Consider the following 18,310-nt stretch of genomic DNA (forward strand, 5'->3'; position numbering starts at 1 on the left):
AGTGGTGCCTTCTCTGGCGGTCTATCTACAGTGGCATCCCCTGGTCCCCGACATCTTACTTGATGCATTTTCTCCCCTGCCCTGACCACCATCTAGCTCCTGTTCACTGTCTGTGAGCTCCACAATGGCAGGGAATTTCTTTCCATCTTGAAGGAAGCCGTATCTGTTGTGTGTCCACCCTGCCCCACTGCAGCGAGGCTCAGCCACCCTGCCTCCCTCTCACGTTCCAATAGCTGCAGACACCCTGGGCCAGCACCCAGCGAGGGGCTCCAGTCCTTCTCGCCTTGATTAATGACGTTCCCACCACAGCAGTGCTCTCTACCCAGCTTTCTTCCTGCTCTCCCTCCTTTGCCTCTCTGGCATGCCTCCCTGGTCCTCTCACATGTGCCCCACACACCAGGCACACCTGATCATTCCTCTGCAGTGCTCACCACGCTCACAGACCAGCTTCCTGCTGCATGACCTGCTTGCAGAGGGCAGGGCCTGTCCTTCTGTCTGTTTCCGCAGTGCCCAGACCCACAGCACGTGCTCCATGTCTGTTCACTGAGTTATGAGGAAACGGTGACAAGAAAGGAACTTCCCTTCCCTCCCCATGTGAACGCCATCTGCAGAAGGAAATCTCAGGCGGTTCTAACAAGCAGCCAGGGCTGAGAGCTGATCTACCTTAAGTCGGGGACAAACTCATTTCCCACCCTCTTCCCTGAACGGCACCGCCACCTCAGCCCCCAACAACACCCCCCACCCGTGGGGCATCATCTGGTGTCTGAGGAACCATGATTTGGGCAGTCAGCTGCCTTGGAAAACACTCCCGGCAGCCTCACCCCAAAGGCTGTGCCTACTGGTCAAGACAAAAGCAAGCAACAGCAGCCACAAAACGGGGTTGACTGCATCTGAGTTTCAGGGGACCACAAATGCGGGCTCTGGGATGATATGGAATCTGGGTGCACTTGGCCTCTGGAGAATGAAGAGCTGGGGCCCAGGCCTGAGGTGGGCAGAGCTGAGAAACAGGCTCTGTCTTGTACTTTGCAAATCCCCTCTCATCCGTCTAACACCCCCCCAGCCACCCCCTGCACCCTCCCTCCAAGCACTGGGCAGCATCCCTCCTCCTGGAAAGAATGGAAACTCCCCAGGAGATGTGAGTCCGCGGCAATAGCGTCACCTGAGATGATGGGTGAAAGGGGCTCTCTAGCCCATAGGACAATATCTTGTAGAGTTCTGACCGACACTAAAGCTCACTGACAGTCTCTAAAGGGACATTCCATGAGAAAACCAGGAAGAGGCTCCGGGCGGGCAGGCCAGCCTCTCTGCTTCCCGTAAGGAGAAGAAGGACGAGAAGGGGAAAAGGAGACTCTCATAACTTCTCAATTGCATTCACGGAGGCTGTGCTTGCAATATCTCCCCAAAAGGAGCCAGGGGCTTGAGGTCCCCTGCCTGGGGCGGTGGCGGGAGTATGAGACAGGCCACACACAGCCTGGCTCCTGCAGGATGGAAGACCACCTTTTCCCTCCCTGAGAAGCAAAGCCTTTTAAAAATAAAATAATCCAGCTGGGGAGGTGGGGAGAGATAGCACGGGGAGAAATGCCAGATAGAGGTGATGGGGAGGAAGGCAGCAAATCACACTGCCATGTGTGTGCCTATGCAACAATCTTGCGTGTTCTTCACATGTACCCCGAAACCTAAAATGCAATAAAAAATAAAATAATCCGAGTATCTTCTTAGAAAGAAAGAATTTCTTCTGCTGATGCCGCCCTGGGTGTCTCTTACACAGGGGCCGGGGAAGGATGCTATCTGAGTTGGCAGAATATGGAGTCCCAGCTGGGATACGGGGTCCCTGCTGGCCCCAGGACTCTGCCTCAGCAGCCCAAAGTGGATCCTGACGCGGGGCCTGCCACCTAGTGGTCATCAGCAGCTCAGACACAGGCAAACCTGGTCTGGGCTTGGAGCTGCGGTGGTGACGGCCACTGGCTTGGGTAACTGGGCAGGCGCAGCTGAAGCCGTCATCCATGCACTTGCTAACACGTGCCAAGTTTATAAGCACCTCAATTATCCCGTTCCTTGGGCCATTTTGTCTCCTTGCTCAACTGCCACAAAGTCAGAGTTTTGCAGCTGATAAGCAAGACCTCTGCCACGGCAGCCACTGCCTAGCCAGGATCCCAGCACAGAGCAGGAACCCGATTCGTGTGGGTGACTCATCCCGAGGTGGGCTCAGGCCACCGCGCTGAGTATAGCAGGACCCGCACGGGGAGAGGCAAAGTCCCTGTCTACCGTCACTCAGCAGGGCTGCCATCCACAGGGGCAGGACAGGGACCTGCTGCTCTCACATTCTGGAAGACGCTTAAATGCAGAGCATGGCCGTTATTGCCAAATGAGGTAAAAACACAGCAGAGGCATCCACACACAGGAAAAAAGCAAGCAACTGCATCCTTAACCTGGGTCCTGATACCGGGGCAACGCCCTCCCCCATATAAATACAGCCTGCAGCAATCTTGATGATAACATCTTGTAATCAAATGCTATCACTATGCCTTGTAATCAAATGCTATCGCTGTTTGTGTTAAAAGCACTAAATTGTTCAGAATAAATATTTTAAATGATTTGACTTTGTTAGCTCTTCATTTTGAGTCTCTCTCATCCCCAAAATATGTGTTCCTTCAGTTCCTGAGAGGACCTCCCCCGGAATTACTACTAAGAAAAGGGAAGCCCAAAGAAAGCCGGGTTCTTTTTATCACAGGCTTAAACTGGATACTGCGCTGGGACCATCAGCACTGTAATGTGAACTTGGCCTCATCCGTGCTTGGATAAAGCACCAAAGAGAGCCCCGGGGAAGAAACCTCTGTGCTCTCCTCGCAGGACCAGCACCTCCCAGTTTCCTGAACACCAAGGGGAGGTGAAGACAAAGAAAGAGTCACAGAGAAGAAATAAAACACGTAGCCAGCAAAACACTTCTTTAGATGATGAGAGAGCAGATACCAAGCTTCCTATGTCATGAATCATTTCCGGCTCCTAACATATTGGCAAAGGTTATGACAGTAAAACGCTCATATCTGCAAAAGACACAAAGAGATGTTCCAGGTCATCCCTCTACTTCTTTGTGCCAGTGAGACTCTCTCTGTGCAAATACAAGTCATGATAACACGGTGCATGTTTTAATTCAACAAGCCACTGCACTTGGTATCATTATAATAGCTGGAAAAATTATACGTATATTTCTACATAACACGTTTTTGTTCCTTTCTCAAGACAAGTCAAAGTCCTCTTTCTCAGAGCACACATGATAGAAACTTGAAATGCAGATTCCAACTAGGGCACACAGGACCAATACGCTTTGGACCCTGCTTCTTGCCAAAGCACCTGCAGCTCCCACACCCTGCTTGGGCCTGGGGTACTCTGTACCCCATGCCTGCTCCCCAGGACTCACAGGTGGGCCAGGCCGGCCTTGCGCACGGCCGAGGAGATGGCTTTGATGGCCGTCAGCATGGAGTTCAGCAGCTGGGTGAGCTCCCCCGTCCCTTTGGCCTGACGCCCCTTTTCCATTACGTAGCGGGTCAGGGTGAGCATGTCAGTTTCGAAGGGGCTTCTGTCCGTCATTGTGGCTGGAATGCTTCAAATCCTTTTCTCCCGGCAGGAAACCTCACTTATCTCTGAGAACTGCAGCTCCGCAGTGTGGAAGCCGGTAAGAAACCTGTGTTGGCCCTGCCAGGACCTCTAAGGAAAAGGGCCCAAAACACATGACCAAAACACCTGCTGGAGGCCTCAAGGAACTCCCTCTGGCCTCGGGGACGGTGGCGGCTGCCAGGGAGCCACAACAGTCTGTAAATAGGATGGGCTGCCCAGAAATGCAGAGCTGCTTTCTCCTGCTGAGCACCCCCTTTCAAGATACCAAGAAGCCACCATTTAGGTACAGGTGGGAGGTGAGAAATCCAGCTGATTAAAAAAAAATGATACATAAAACCCTTTTATTCCAGGCGCCAAAGGTTTCTTCACATACGGTGACAGCGGGGCCTGCCTCTCCCGAGGGCAGAGGGCGCAGACTGGCAGGTACTTTATCTGGGACATAGGTCACATAGTAAAATAATGGCAACCGGAGAATCCCTTTAGCCAGGGTTGGAATAAGTTTGGAAAGAGTGCTTTTCATTTCCAGTCAGCATGTATGACCAGAGGATACCCACAGGACACATCCAGACCCGGAAGAAAACTATCATATTCCCAGCACAGTGCCTGGCACCAGTGTTACTTTGTCAATATCCCTGGATGTCCACTTTTATAACAAAAATTGCATATGATAAAGGAAACACTAAAGAAGGGTATAAGGAAAAAACTCACCACCAGCCCATCCTCCCATCCCACTCTCCAGAAATCACTGCTGCTAGGACTGCTGACAGTCTGTGCCCCCAAGAGGCACTGGTGGGCATGTGTGTGGCGGTGGAAGCACTTTCTCTAGGGCCGGGCGCACCTGGCTGTGCGTCCCGAGCTAGCTATCTGTTGGTTGCATGATTTGGGAAAGTTGTTAAATCCCTTGGAACCTCGGTTGTCTCACTCATAAATGAGGATAACCATAAAGCATCCGCCTTACAGAGTGACTGCAATGAGATGTGCCTAGGTAGTACCTGCTCCATACTTTGTTACCTATTATTGCCCTTCCAGTCTTTCAACGTGCACACAACTATTGTGCAATCACACAGAATCTCATTTCACACAACAGTACAACATGCACGTTTCTCTGAAGGTTTTTTCCCCTGACAGTTATGTCGATTACAATGTGTTCAGCTGCAAGTCATAAAACACCCAGAGCGATTTATACGTGAGGGGTTATTTCCACATAGACCATAGGCGTGCGTTCAGCCGTTCATGGTTCCACTGGGACCCCTCTCTGCCTCGTCTCTGCCATCCTTGGTCTGTCGGATTGTGCCCCTTGCTTGGCATCCTGTGGGCACAAAATGTCACTGCAGTTCTGAATGTCTAGCCCACGTTGAAGATGCAAAGAAGGGAGCAAGAGCAGCTCCGACCACATCAGTTCCCTTTTATCAGGAAAGAACAATTTCCCTGGACCTCATCCTCCCACCTGTGTAGACGTCCCTGTGCACAGCATCGGCCACATCAGGGTCGCTGGTGATGCCTGCAGCAGGAGCTGGGCACTGGCATCGGATCAACCAAGCTGGTTGAAAAGGGCAACCAAGTGGCTGAGATGGGCATTGGCACCCGCAATTTATGTGCAAACTTCCAGATAAAACTAAGATCTACTAGTAGATCGTGATATGCAGGTTTAAGATCTCAAATATAGCTATGTCATTCAACTTTTTTAGTTCCAGAAAGTAAATATTATGGGAAGATGTCCAAGTCAGCACACAGAGGCTTGCTGCACTGCAGTTTAGTTAAGTTTGGTCTTCAAATAATGCTACAATAAGCACCTTATATTTGGATGGGTGCTTCGGTATGATAAACCTCAGAAAAGAAAATACTATGTGACTGCTTTCTAATTTTTTCAGGGGAGGTCCATGTTTATTTACCAAGGAATATGCCACCTCTTAATAGAATGAATATAGGATTCCATCCCCCTTTTTGTGATTTTCATTCAGGATGAATGGAGAGAGACAGACGCCTCTATTCCAGTGTGTGGCACGCATAATCCACTCAATTCTTTGATTCAGTGGCGCTATTTTTACAGATGAGGAAACTAGGGCTCCCTAGGGATAACACAGCTACTAGCTGGAATCTCAGCCAAGGCTACTTGAGACCAGTGTTCATTCGATTTTTTTTTTTTTTTTTTGAAATAGCCGTCTCACTCTCTCACCCAGGCTGGAGTGCAGTGGCGTGATCTCAGTTATCTGCAACCTCCACCTCCTCAGTTTAAGCAATTCTCCTGCCTCAGCCTCCCAAGTTGCTGGGACTACAGGCACACACCTCCATGCCCCGCTAATTCTTTGTATTTTAGTAGACATAGGGTTTCACCATGATGCCCAGGCTGGTCTTGAACTCTTGAGCTCAGGCAATCCGCCCACCTTGGCCTTCCAAAGTGCTGGGATTACAGGTGTGAGCCACTGCACCCGGCCATGTTCATTCTCGTTTGTGATACTTTCTCTCATTCTAGGATGCTCCTCCTCCCTAGATGACGGAGCACCACACATGACAAGGCACATACACCCGTTAACACAATTAGAACATAGAGTAAGACATGAGCTCAGAATCAAGTTTTAACAAGACAGATCACTAGGTATAACGAAACAAGAATGTCTGTCTGGGTCAAACCAGGGTGTTGCTAAGTCTATACCCAAAGGAAAGAAGGCTGGGCCGGGAATCAAAGCCTCAGGGCCCAGCCGCAGCCCAGGCACTCAGTGAAACCAGCACATGTCATTTGTGACCCTTCTGGGACTCAGATGCCTCAATTTAGAAGATTTGGCCGGGTGCAGTGGCTTACCTCTGTAATCCCAGCACTTTGGGGGACCAAGGCAGGGGGATCACTTGAGCCCAGGAATTCAAGACCAGCCTGGCCAACATAGAGAAACCCTGTCTCTATAAGAAATAGAAAAATTAGCCAGTGTGGTGGTGTGCACCTGTGGTTCCAGCTACTCAGGAGGCTGAGGTCGGAGGATCACTTGAACCTGGGAGGCAGAGGTTGCAGTGAGCCAAGATGGCACCACGCCACTGCACCCTGGGTGACATCGAGGCTCTGACTTAAAATTTTTAAAAATGGGATTAGACCTCATGATCCCTAACTGTATTGTTTTCCCTTCGTTTTGAAAACACACGGCCGGGCGCGGTGGCTCATGCCTGTAATCCCAGCACTTTGGGAGGCCGAGGCGGGTGGATCACGAGGTCAAGAGATCGAGACCATCCTGGTCAACATGGTGAAACCCCGTCTCTACTAAAACTACAAAAAAAAAAATTAGCTGGGCATGGTGGCGTGTGCCTGTAATCCCAGCTACTCAGGAGGTTGAGGCAGGAGAATTGCCTGAACCCAGGAGGCGGAGGTTGCGGTGAGCGGAGATCGCGCCATTGCACTCCAGCCTGGGTAACAAGAGCGAAACTCTGTCTCCAAAAAAAATAAAAACAAAAAATAAAAATAAAAGACACATTATCACTGCTTCCAAGTGTCTCCAAATCCAGATGAATTGTTCATCATTCAGAACAATACTGTCACGTTGAGAAATACACTGGGAAACAGTTATCAGCAGGAGAGTCTTCTGTAACAGCTTCACTTCTGTCAGTTGCTAAGGGTAAGGCACAGACATGGCTGTCATTTCTAGTTCATGTTTCTTCTGGAAGGCGCTACAATGCAGACATAATAATCAGCCCAACTTTCCTAATGAAAGCTGGAGAAAAGGCCATTCCACTGTGTTTTACTCCGTTTGCTCCTGTTTAATGAAAGACTCATCTAAATAAAGATGCCATTTTGTATTAATCCGTTCACCCCTGACACTCAGTATCAGTTTAATAACAATAATAAGCTAATAACAGGAGCTATCATCTTTTGGGTGAGAACGGTTTAATTTTGACATCATGAGGATCAAACTTGGAAAACTCTTCCTTTCCCAAGAGCTTCTGGGAATTGTGAAAACAGCAGAATGGGGCTTATCTTGATCCGAACACATCACGTTGCCATTAACAAATAAGCTTTGCCTTTCACACGGGGAGAGCAGAGATGATTCCCCTGACAGAATTACAAAAAGAGAGTGGCTGCATCTTCCCGTTCCGGGCCAGTAAATGACTTCAGGGTGAAGACGGAGGCCTGGTTGATTGGTTTTCAGGTTTCCTTTAGAAGCTAACATTGTTATCTGATTAAACGGGTTTCCCCTGTGATGTTGCAAAACAATGCTGAGAATGTATATTCACACAAAAACATACACACCTATTTACAGCAGCTCTAGTTAAACTGGGAACTGCAGACACCCAAAAGCTCAACAGTGCATGGGTGAACACACTGGGAGAGCCGCACAATGGAAAACTGTTAAACAACACACAAACACTAGTGCCACCGGGCTCAGAGGCACTGTGTGGAGTGACAGCAGCAGCCTCCAGTATCTACAGTCTGATTCCATTCGTAGGGGACTCTCCAGAATGCACACCCTTGGGGACAGAGAACTCTCAGTAGCTGCCACGGGAATAGGGGTACAGGGAGGGGACAGGACAAAGGGGTCTCGCATGATAGAACAGTTCTAGATCCCGATTACAGTCAGAATCCCAAATTCAAATTTTGCAAACCGAAATTCTGTACCCATTAAACAAGAACTTCCCATCCCCCTCTAGTCCCTGGCACCCGCCATTCTGCTCTCCATCTCTATGAATTTGGCTACATACATACACTCTCTGTCCTGCTGCGACTGGCTTATTTCACTCAGCACGATGTCCTCACCATCCCGGCATGTTGTGGCGTGGGTCAGAGTCCCCCCCCCGAGGCTCAGCAGCACTCCATGGTATGGACACAGCACAGTCTGTTTATCCATCCCCCTCATGGCCACGTGGGCTGCCTCCACCTCCGGGCTGGTGTGATAATGCTGTTCAAGGCCCTGCTTTTGATTCTCTTGGGGCTGTGTCCAGAAGTGGACCTGCAGGATCATACGGTAATCCCATGTCTAATTTCTGGAGGAACTGCTACACCCTTTTCCTTGGTGGCTGCGCCATTTCACATTCCCAGGGTGAGCAGGGGTCCCGGGGTCCCCACCTGCTTGCCAGCACTTGTTGTGTGTTGTTTGTTTGTTCTTACAGTAGCCATCCTCAAGGGTGTGAAGTGGTTTCTCACTGTGGCCTAGAGTTGCATCGTCCTCATGATTAGTGATGTTCAGCATGTGTTTATCGGCCCCTCCTGTAATTCTTTATATCATGTTTTATTAACATATCTGTTCCTGACAGATTGGAAGTGAAACAAGCACGCCAGTGCTTTGCATGGATCTCTTGAGAGGCCCTGGTTGCCCGGCACGGTGGGTGTCAAGGACAAGCAGAAGCCTGAATAATTTGGGGATCAGGAGGGAGGGGAATTGGCCAGTGTCATTTATAAGTCAGCTCACTCCATAAAGGGATCCAAGGGAGCGCCTGCTATTTCTGCCTCCCTCCAGCCCAGGCTGGCGCCTGTGCAGCTGTCACGCCTCTTCCAGTTACATTTAAATGTTAGAAGTTCGAGTTACCTACATGGTCTGAAATTGCAGCTGGTGACCTTTCAGCAAATGCCAAAGTTCTTTCAGGGCACAGAACAGCCCAGACACACAGGGCGTCTAGAAGGCCCAAAGGAAGTGGGGGCAGGGTCCAGCTCACAGCTTTTTCAGTGTCACTGATGCATCCAAAGCTATTTATGGGCTCGCTCTTCTTGGCGAAGGGTTCTTGCAGGCCTGCATGGAAGGAGTGAGGACAGAGTCTCTGAACAGTAAGGCAGTCTTAGGGCAGTTCGCAGGTGGGGCCTCCACCTGAAGGCTAGGATCTGGGCTTTGACTGTAGAGGACTAGCTGAGGGCATATTCTCTGTTAGCAAAACTCTGCCAGGATGCTTTCCATGCACTCCCTCAAGTGACCCCAGCAAATGCTCTTGCATGAAACCTCAGCATTTCTGCTTCCAGCATGGCAGACCCTTTGGGATATCTGCTCAGCCCATGATCCCCATCTTAGAGAGAAGTGTGCCCTGCCCGTAAGAAGAAAACCCAGGGCCACGTTTGTCTTATGTGACCCTGGTCTACGGCTGCAGCTAACTGGACACAAGCTAAGACAGTCAGTTTTTTCCTCCGGGGAACTTGGTGTGAGACATGGAGATAGAGTGGACTGGATGGCCGTGCTGGGACGAAGGATGTGTCTTCGGGATTAGGAAAGCAGTGGGTGCTGGGGTTCAGGAGAGTCCCCTGAAGCTTTCCAAAAAATTCCCTTTCTGCCTTAGCCAGAATAAATAAGTGTCTGCGACCTACAGTGAAAATGACCTTAACTACAATAGATACGACAATTAACATTTTGCAAATGAAGAAAGGGAGACTCAGAGAGGTTGGAAACGTTACCAAGCTCGGCCAAGCCTAGTCAGCATAGCCTACGTTATGGTGCAGCAGCGAATAAACCTGAAATCCCCGTGGCTTAACGCAGCAAAGGTTTGTTCCTCCCTCCCGTCCCAGGCTCACGCAGGCAGGGCAGCAGCTCCTCCAGGCTCCTGCCACATCATGAACCTGCACAAAGATGCATGGCATCAGAGGACAGCCCACCCTAATGCAGGCAATCGAGGCTGATCTCATCTTACTTCTTACTTTAGTTAGATCTGCAAAGACCCTCGTTCTAAATGGGGGTCACATTCAGAGGTTCCAGGGTTTGCACATGGACGAGTCTTTTGGGGGAATACCATTCAGCCCACCAAAGGCATCTTGAACTCCTCCCAATTCTGGACATGAGGACTAGGCCACGGTGGGAAACTCTGGGAACCAGTGATGCTCAGGTGAGCTTTGACCTCCCTCCTGGTCACAGGGAGTTCCATCAAATGCCCGGTGGCACATGCTATTGCTAGCCTGCCATGGTGGCGAGGCCAGGGAGTCAGATGCCTCCAGTTGAGCTGGGCAGATGCTTTCCTAACCTTTGACAAAGGACTGAGCAGCAAGCGTGCCATGGTGGAGCAGCTCCTCTGTAGATTTGCTTAGAAGACTTAGAATGTGACTTTCAGGTCAAGTATGTGAGACTACAGAGCCTCTAAGAATGCTGTAGGGAAACAGCACTGTGCCATCTCAATAGCAGAAAAGGGTCAGGTGGATTGGCTCATGCCTGTAATCCCAGCACTTTGGGAGGCTGAGGCGGGCGGATCACTTGAGGTCAGGAGTTCAAGACCAGCCTGGTCAACATGGTGAAACACCATCTCTACTAAAAATACAAAAATTAGCCAGGCGTGGTGGTGCATGCCTGTAATCTCAGCTACTCGGGAGGCTGGGGCAGGAGAATTGCTTGAACCTGGGAGGTAGAGGTTGCAGTGAGCCGAGATCGGGCCACCGCATTCCAAGCTGGAGGACAGAGACTCCATCTCAAAAAAAAAAAAAAAAAAAAAAAGGCAGGAAAAGACTCCCAGACCACAGGTCTCTCCCTCCATGCTTTGAGAACCAGATGCCAGCTGAGTTACAAAAAGTTTAAATCTCAAAAGGTGCTTTGTGCATCAGGGGACTTTCCAGAGGGCAGCCCCAGCTAGAGTGGGGAAATACTGGTGTTGGGTGTGGTCAGTGGACAGAAGGCGATCCAGTGCTGAAAATCACACAGTTTCCTGCTGAGAGAATGTGGAGTGAATGGGGAGTGTTTGAAGGCGAAGGAGCAGGATTGACACAGACACCTGTTTTTAGTTCCCAAGTGGAATTCTATGGACAGATCTATTTTAAATCCAGTGCTCGAGAAGGGCCACTTAGGTGTTACCTAGCACCTGAGAGAGCTTGCCACAATCTTGGACTCTGATCCAGTAAGACCAGGGTCAGTGGAGGGAGAAACCATGTCTATAGAGACTTTAGTGAGAAGCCCGCTTGCTGGCAACAAATTGCATTTCCTTCAACCCTGTCCTTGTAGTGAATCCTTTATCTATGGTAACCAGACTGTAGGGGGTATTAGGCTTTGTGAGGGGAGTAAAGTGCTGTGCTTTTATAGAAAAAATTGTCACTTGGTAACAAGTAAACCTTGATTTGCGACTCAGGTGGTTACATCTGTGCTTGGGAGGCCAGGGGGCCACACGCAGGTACCACCAGTAAGCCATCAGCTCCCCCATTTCTAGGAGGGCATGAGCCACCATGTTCAGGCTACGTTGTTCCTCAGCTGCAATCCTGAACAAGGCTGAGGAACAAGGGGCCAGGCCTGAATGGGACCACATGCAGGGAAAGCCGTATGCTGGCTCCCAGTGGCCAGACTGCCTGCACTCAGGTCCCCGCTCTGCCACTCATTGGCCGGAAGCCTTGAGCCAGTCACTTCACCTCTCCTCGTCCATTCTGTCATCTATAAAATGGATTATTCAGAGTTTCTGATTCACTGGGTTGTTGTGAAGACTACCTGAGTTATCTAATGTTATACGCATCAGCAGTCATCGTCATCATCATTGGACACAAAGCAATGAAGACTTTCTTTAAAAGGAGAAATAAGTTTATTTCTCCTCCATCCACTCTAAATACATGTCGCCACCAGTGGCGTGTCGGAGACAGTATTTTGGTTAGGGAGTGCCAAGCATTCTACAGCATCTGATGGTGAAAATAGCCGTGCGTTTTATTTCTGCTATCTAGGAATGTGAGGTGCACAGCAGGTCGGGGTGCTGCTGTGGGAGACAAACGGTCCAGGTAGAGGCCATTCTCCGGGACGCAGGCAGGGCAGGTGTTCACTGGGCAGAGTGCTTCTTGCACACCTGCAGGAACTCCAGCACGTCGTCCGGAGACCCCAAGACTATCGGCGCCCTCTGGTGGATGTCTGTGGGAATGACGTCTAACACGGCCTCCTTCCCGGTGGTGGCCATTCCCCCAGCCTTCTCCATGACGTAGGCCATGGGGTTGCATTCATACAGCAGTCTCAGCTGGAAAACAAGACCAGAGAGAGGCCTCCTCGTACCAGAAGGTATTGCATAAAAAAAAGACTTTTCTGCAGCAAAACGTGAAGAGCTGGTGGGAGATTCCAAGGGAACGGATCCTCTCTTTTTCCTTCCTGTGAAGCTGTAAAAGCTCCCCCTGACCTCAGGTTGCATCTGAGACCAAACAGTGAACCATCTGGTTAAATTCAACCATTTGTCAAGCCAGGACCAGCGATAGATTACCTGATGCAAATGTAAGACAGACCACCTGCATACTGGACAGAATGACATTTTGGCAGAAGGAGGCACTGCCTTCTCTTTATATTACGGAAACTGGACTTAATGAGTGACTGTGTGTGTGTTGGATGGAGCTTCACCTATTCTAAATGCATTCAATAAATCCACGGTGGTGTCTGGCTACAGACATCTGGAAAGCAGACTGGCTTGTCCAAACAGTGCGATATTGTTTGCAACTCGGCATGCATTCCTTTTACGATTCTCCGAAGGCTTGTGGGTTGAAATTCAGTGTATTCTATACCCTGGCATAGACTTTTGCATATTAACTTTGTACCGCATGCCTTTCCATGCAGTCTGCCTACTGAGCCACAGCCTTCTGCAGGTGTTTCCCGACTCATTTCCATATAGGTGTCATGGCTACTTTTGAAAAACTGAAAAAAAAAAATACAGGAGCCTCAATATTTGTGTTCAGGAACAATTTGGGGAGCTTTAGAGAAAAGTTCTGGAAAGCAGGCTAACCACACAGGTTGAGATGCCTGAGGCAGCTACAGCTGGGTAATGTTTTCAGTAAATAGAAACACCTTCACTCCAGATGCCACATGCTGCAGACAGACCTGAATACATCCAGGTACACAGGTTTCCAACGAGTTTAAGGGGATTGTTGTTCCTGTTCTCTTGCATTAAAAAAAATAAAAATAAAAAGGCAGCTGGGCGTGGTGGCTCACACCTGTTAATACCAGCACTTTGGGAGGCCAAGGCGGGTGGATCACTTGAAGTCAGGAGTTCAGGACAACGTGGTGAAATCCCGTCTCTGCTAAAAATATAAAAAGTAGCTGGGCGTGGTGGTGGGCACCTGTAATCCCAGCTACTTGGGAGGCTGAGGCAGGAGAATCACTTGAACCTGGGAGGCGGAGGTTGCAGTGAACTGAGATCGCGCCACTGCACTCCAGCCTGGGTAACAGAGTAAGACTCTGTCAAAAAAAAAAAAAAAAAAAAAAAGCCATCTGTCCACTGGGAAAACATAAGGAGGACACAATACTTGGGAAGGAAGCGCATTGTCACCCTGGCAGAAGGAAAGCCAGGGCGGCTCTGAGCCAGCGTGGGGGAGCACAGCCACCCTCCAGCCTGCCGAGAACACTGTGGGCTTGGACTGGTGGGTCGGTGGTGATGGGTCACCCGAAAGCCCTAGGTTTCCCCAGAGAGTCTTTCTTCCTCTGAAAGGTAACATTTTCCAAGCAGGAGATGTTGACTCACTAGTTACCTCTGTTTTACACCTTTTGAAAGCAATCAAAGACTTCTATTGGGAAGACATATTTGATTTGCTGCCTTGGAAGTGAGGCTGGCTTGTTTCCTTTCACTTTATGAGTGGAATTCATTTTGCCCAAGCCAAGCCATGTACCCACTGGAAGCCCTAAGGACTTTTAGTCCATCCTGACCATTAATTCCCTTTTGCCACAGCACTAGAAGGGCTCTCAAGACTATTTTTATCTTTAGTTGATATCATCTGGCTTTATCTTTAATCCATACAAGAATATGCTACAGACACCCTTAGTGACCTACCAAGGAGCGTAACCACTAGCAAAACCTTTCTTCTTCCTAAACCAAATCGCATGGGCTGCAAGTGAAATCTGCTCCTCATTTCCTCTCCAGGGGACACACTTACCTTTCCGTTGGGGCTCTTCTTGTTAGCGGGGTACAGAAATATCCCTCCGTAGACCAGAGTGCGGTGAACATCAGCCACCATGGAGCCCACGTACCTGGCACCATAGGGGGCTGAATTATCCTGCAAGGTTAAGACCAGCAAGAATTAGGGTTGCAGAAAATAAAAAAGAGGATTTTCTTTGTGTCTCCGAAGTTTCTTTGATTCCACATCCATTCACAGAGCGCCTACGAGGGCTGCATTTGGGGCTGTGCTGAAAAAATGTGATGAAGAATCCTGTTCTCAATAAATAGAAAATGGAAAAGTGGAGACAGCCTCTCATCATCTCACAATAGGTCAGATTACCCACAGAGGCCCCAACAAGGATATGGTTGATTCTGGCTATGGAGCTGAGGCAGGCATTACTAAATTTACACCATTTAGTGGCTTAAAGGCTGAGAAGGTTTGTTACCAAGCTGAGGAACTGGGCAGGGGTGGGAGTCGGTGTGTATTTTACAGGACAGGAAACTGCAAAAGCATCTGCTTAGCAATGAGGGAAATGGACCTGGAGGAGCAGCCCGCGGGACTCGGGTGTGTGAGTGCAGAGGTTGGGGCAGGAGGGGAATCCAGGGTAAGGTGAAAGGAGAGATGAATAAGCTGGAGACAGAGCCTGGGGCAGATCTGAGGCTCCCTGAACATCCTGCAAACAACATTGGAGCTTCATCTCCAGCAAACAGCAGCCATCAATGGCTTTTAAACAAAGAAAGGACAAAATCCGATATTCCACATAGAGCGAGCTCCATGCTCAACCATTTCTTCTCTTCACGTGCACTAGCTTGCAGCCTCTTTAGGGAGATGCCACAATGGGCACTCTCAGTCTCGACATGATTGACAGATGCATCTCAGGCAGGCCCGGTGAGGGGCAGACACCACTCGGAGGCATTTGGGTGGGGGAACCACATTTTGTGCCATCTGGGACCATGGACCCCAGAAGGGAAGATGTTTTATTGCCATGAATTCAGGCATTTGATTAACTTTGTTATCCTAATTTCCTTCTGCCAAGAGAAAGTAGCAAAGGCTGAAATGGAGACTGATTTTGATGTCTCAGGGCAAGAATTCCAGTCCCCAGTACTACGGTGAGAACTTCATCAGGGGCTCAGTGTAGACGGAAGCCCACTCTACTCCCCATCCCTGCTTCCCTTCCCCCTCCGGGGTAAATCATCAACCAACAGATTTCCACACTGCTCAGGAGCCCCACATGAGGTCCAAGGCCCTCGATCCCAGGGATGGCTTTCATCTCGGGGGGATGCCCCTGCCTCCAGAATGGCCCCTGGTGCCAGATGCCCAGACCCAGCACCATCCTCCCTAGGCCCTCACTTACTGGGGGGAACTTCTTCCTCTGGACATACTCAGTGACAGCAGGGTCAAAGTCCTTGGCGTAGCCCTCGTTAAGGCTGTAGATTTTACCTTTCTTTTTGATCTTCACATCCTTGTCCACCAAAATGAACTCCCCGATGGCCTTTTGAGACAAGGAAGGAAAGGCAGAGAGATGAGGAGTGCACCCTCTCCCCCAGGCCTGGATGAGGCAGGGGATGGGCTGGGCTGCGCTGGGCTGGGGTCATGGCCACCGGCACAGCTCATCCTGGGCCCCACAACACCTGCCAGATTCTCCTGGAACTGTGAATGGGGTGAAGGGAGGCAAGAGGATGCTGGAGAACCCATCAGGGTGGTAACGGAGACTTTTGACTTTGTTCGCAAATGATTTCAGCAAAACAAGAAAGAAGCCACACAAAAATAGGGAGAGCAGACTTGTAAAACAACTGCTAAGCCTGCAAGAGAGTAAGAACTGTGTGTCCCAGGGAGGGGAGCACTACACACTGGGGTCTGTTGGGGGGAAATAGGGGAGCGACAGTGGGGGGTGGGGAGTTGGGGAGAGAGAGCATGGGGAGAAATGCCAGATGTAGGTGAAGGGGTGGAAGGCAGCAAATCACACTCCCATGTGTGTACCTATGCAACTATCTTGCATGTTCTTCACATGTACCCCAAAGCCTAAAATGTAATAATAAAAAAAAAAGAACTGTGTGTCCAAAGCAATATAAGATGAGTATGCCTTCACCCAACAGAAAAAAAGAGTTTGTTCAGGCAGTAGGCTCTCAGGAGACACTGGCCACTGTGGGATCAGTCCCGAGTGACACTGAAGTGCTCAGTGATGTTCTTGGCTTTACATTTCTATCCTGACGAAAGTTCTCCCAAAAGGGAGAACTAGGTAATAAAGTAGAACCCTGAGTTTTGAGTCCCGCATAGGTAACTTCTTTGCCTTTGCTCGCTGGCATCCAAAGCTTTTCTGACTGCCTCCTCCCACACAGCCCAGTGTTGAGCTTAGGCCTTTAAGCTTGGGGTTCTTCAAAGGAGATTTGGATCTGGAGGAAAAGCGTTGCAGAAGTCTCACTGCTCCGGACTGGGGATTGTTATGGGTTCGGGCTCTGCCCATTTAGGACAGGCTTGACCACTGACACAAGAGTTGAAAAGAAAAAAGTCCTATCAACACCTCTCTGCCTAGCCATTTATTCCCACAGCAAAAACTGGTTCCTACTCAGACGGAGTACATTGCAATCAGACAGACAGTGAGGGAGGGAGGAATTCACAGTGGCCATTGAAAAGTGTCATTGGAAGTGATTCCGCTTTTTTACTTTTATGTGTTTTTCAATATCTTCAAAATGCTTGACCACAAATATACAGGAATATTCTTTTATCATTGGTACGAAAATAAATAAATGTCTTTAACAAAAAATGGATAGAAAGTCATCTCACGACAGATGCTGTGTGCAGAGCACAGGGTCCAGCCAGACTGTCCACGGTGCAAAGGGGGTAAGTTTGTGTATGGAGATGAAACATAAACGCTCCCACAAAGTGAAAGCCTGCTAGAAACCCAGGTACAGCTGTCAGTGGTCTTAATGGAAACCATCAGCCTGGCCTTGCAGCAAGCCCAAACCAAGAGGAAGCACTTAGCATCTCCCTGGTGGGAGGCTCACCCCCCACCCCTGCACCCCGTCAGGCACAGCAAGGAGAAGGGCTGGAACCAAATCCCAGCAGGCCTGCACGGCGTTGCACTTCCAAACATTTAGGACTGAGGAGGGTAAAGACTCTCAAACACACAGAAACGTCCTTACGGAGACGCTCATCTGCCATCTGGAAACAAGAACAGATTTAATGTTTTCTCTGCTTCCACCAACTCACAGGTAACAACTAGAAGAATGGGAAGCAGTCAGGGTCTGGTGAGGCACCGTCAGCAAATATCAGCGGCGCCTGAAATCACATCCTGGGCTCAGGTAGAACTTTGCTCTGGTTCAGCCACTAACCACCTCGCCTCCCACCCCTACCCAGGTCACCGCATTTGGAGACTTTAACTAGCGCCCTTACCCTACCCTTGTTTATTTGTTAAGGGCCCATGCTTCCAAGGAGGCAAAAGTCCACTTCCCTAACAGCCTGGGGCAAAGGCAGCCTGTGTTGTTAGCCTTCCCGCCACACACAGACCTGGGCTCCCCAGAGGGTTCCCACTCCCTGTGTGCTCCTGGGGTTCACTTTGCCAGCAACAAGCACTTTATGCACAGTTCACTAACGTCACAGGAGGACATCCCTAAAAGTTAAACAGTTGGCCGGGCCTGGTGGCTCACACCTACAATCCCAGCACTTTGGGAGGCCAAGGCGGGCAGATCACCTGAGGTCAGGGGTTCAAGACCAGCCTGGCCAACACAGCGAAACCCCATCTCTACTAAAAATATAAAAATTAGCCAGGCGTGGTGGCACATGCCTGTAGTCCCAGCTACTCGGGAGGCTGAGGCAGGAGAATCACTTGAACCCGGGAGGCAGAGGTTGCAGTGAGCTGAGATCGCGCCATTGCACTCTACCTGGGTGACAGAGCAAGACTCTGTCTCAAAAAAAAAAAAAAAAAAAAAAACC

General features: G+C 49.7%; 2 protein-coding genes across 3 annotated transcripts in view; both read right to left on the minus strand.

Annotated features, from left to right (window-relative positions):
* Window positions 1-8,570, minus strand: part of LOC116541913 (fructose-1,6-bisphosphatase isozyme 2) — a 45,288-nt gene extending 36,718 nt beyond the window's left edge. Inside the window, exon 1 of one of the 2 annotated variants that reach the window (XM_032266423.1) lies at window positions 8,308-8,570. In XM_032266423.1, coding sequence (XP_032122314.1) covers window positions 8,308-8,555 — 248 coding nt within the window. In that variant the 5' untranslated portion in view covers window positions 8,556-8,570. Of the gene's footprint in view, window positions 1-3,418; window positions 3,759-8,307 lie in introns of those variants that run through there. The other variant, XM_032266424.1, reaches the window with a different exon arrangement.
* A 3,471-nt stretch (window positions 8,571-12,041) lies between these two features.
* The window catches only part of FBP1 (fructose-bisphosphatase 1), a 33,810-nt gene continuing 27,541 nt past the window's right edge, over window positions 12,042-18,310 (minus strand). The window contains exons 5-7 of the mRNA XM_032266425.1: window positions 15,732-15,957; window positions 14,375-14,494; window positions 12,042-12,480 (exon numbers count right to left, since the gene is read on the minus strand). Of these exons, the coding sequence (XP_032122316.1) occupies window positions 12,289-12,480; window positions 14,375-14,494; window positions 15,732-15,957 (538 nt within the window). The 3' untranslated portion in view covers window positions 12,042-12,288. The remainder of the gene's footprint in view (window positions 12,481-14,374; window positions 14,495-15,731; window positions 15,958-18,310) is intronic.

Source organism: Sapajus apella, unplaced genomic scaffold, assembly GCF_009761245.1.
Source record: "Sapajus apella isolate SASKATOON/1434 unplaced genomic scaffold, GSC_monkey_1.0 scaffold158, whole genome shotgun sequence".
Lineage (NCBI taxonomy): Eukaryota > Metazoa > Chordata > Mammalia > Primates > Cebidae > Sapajus > Sapajus apella.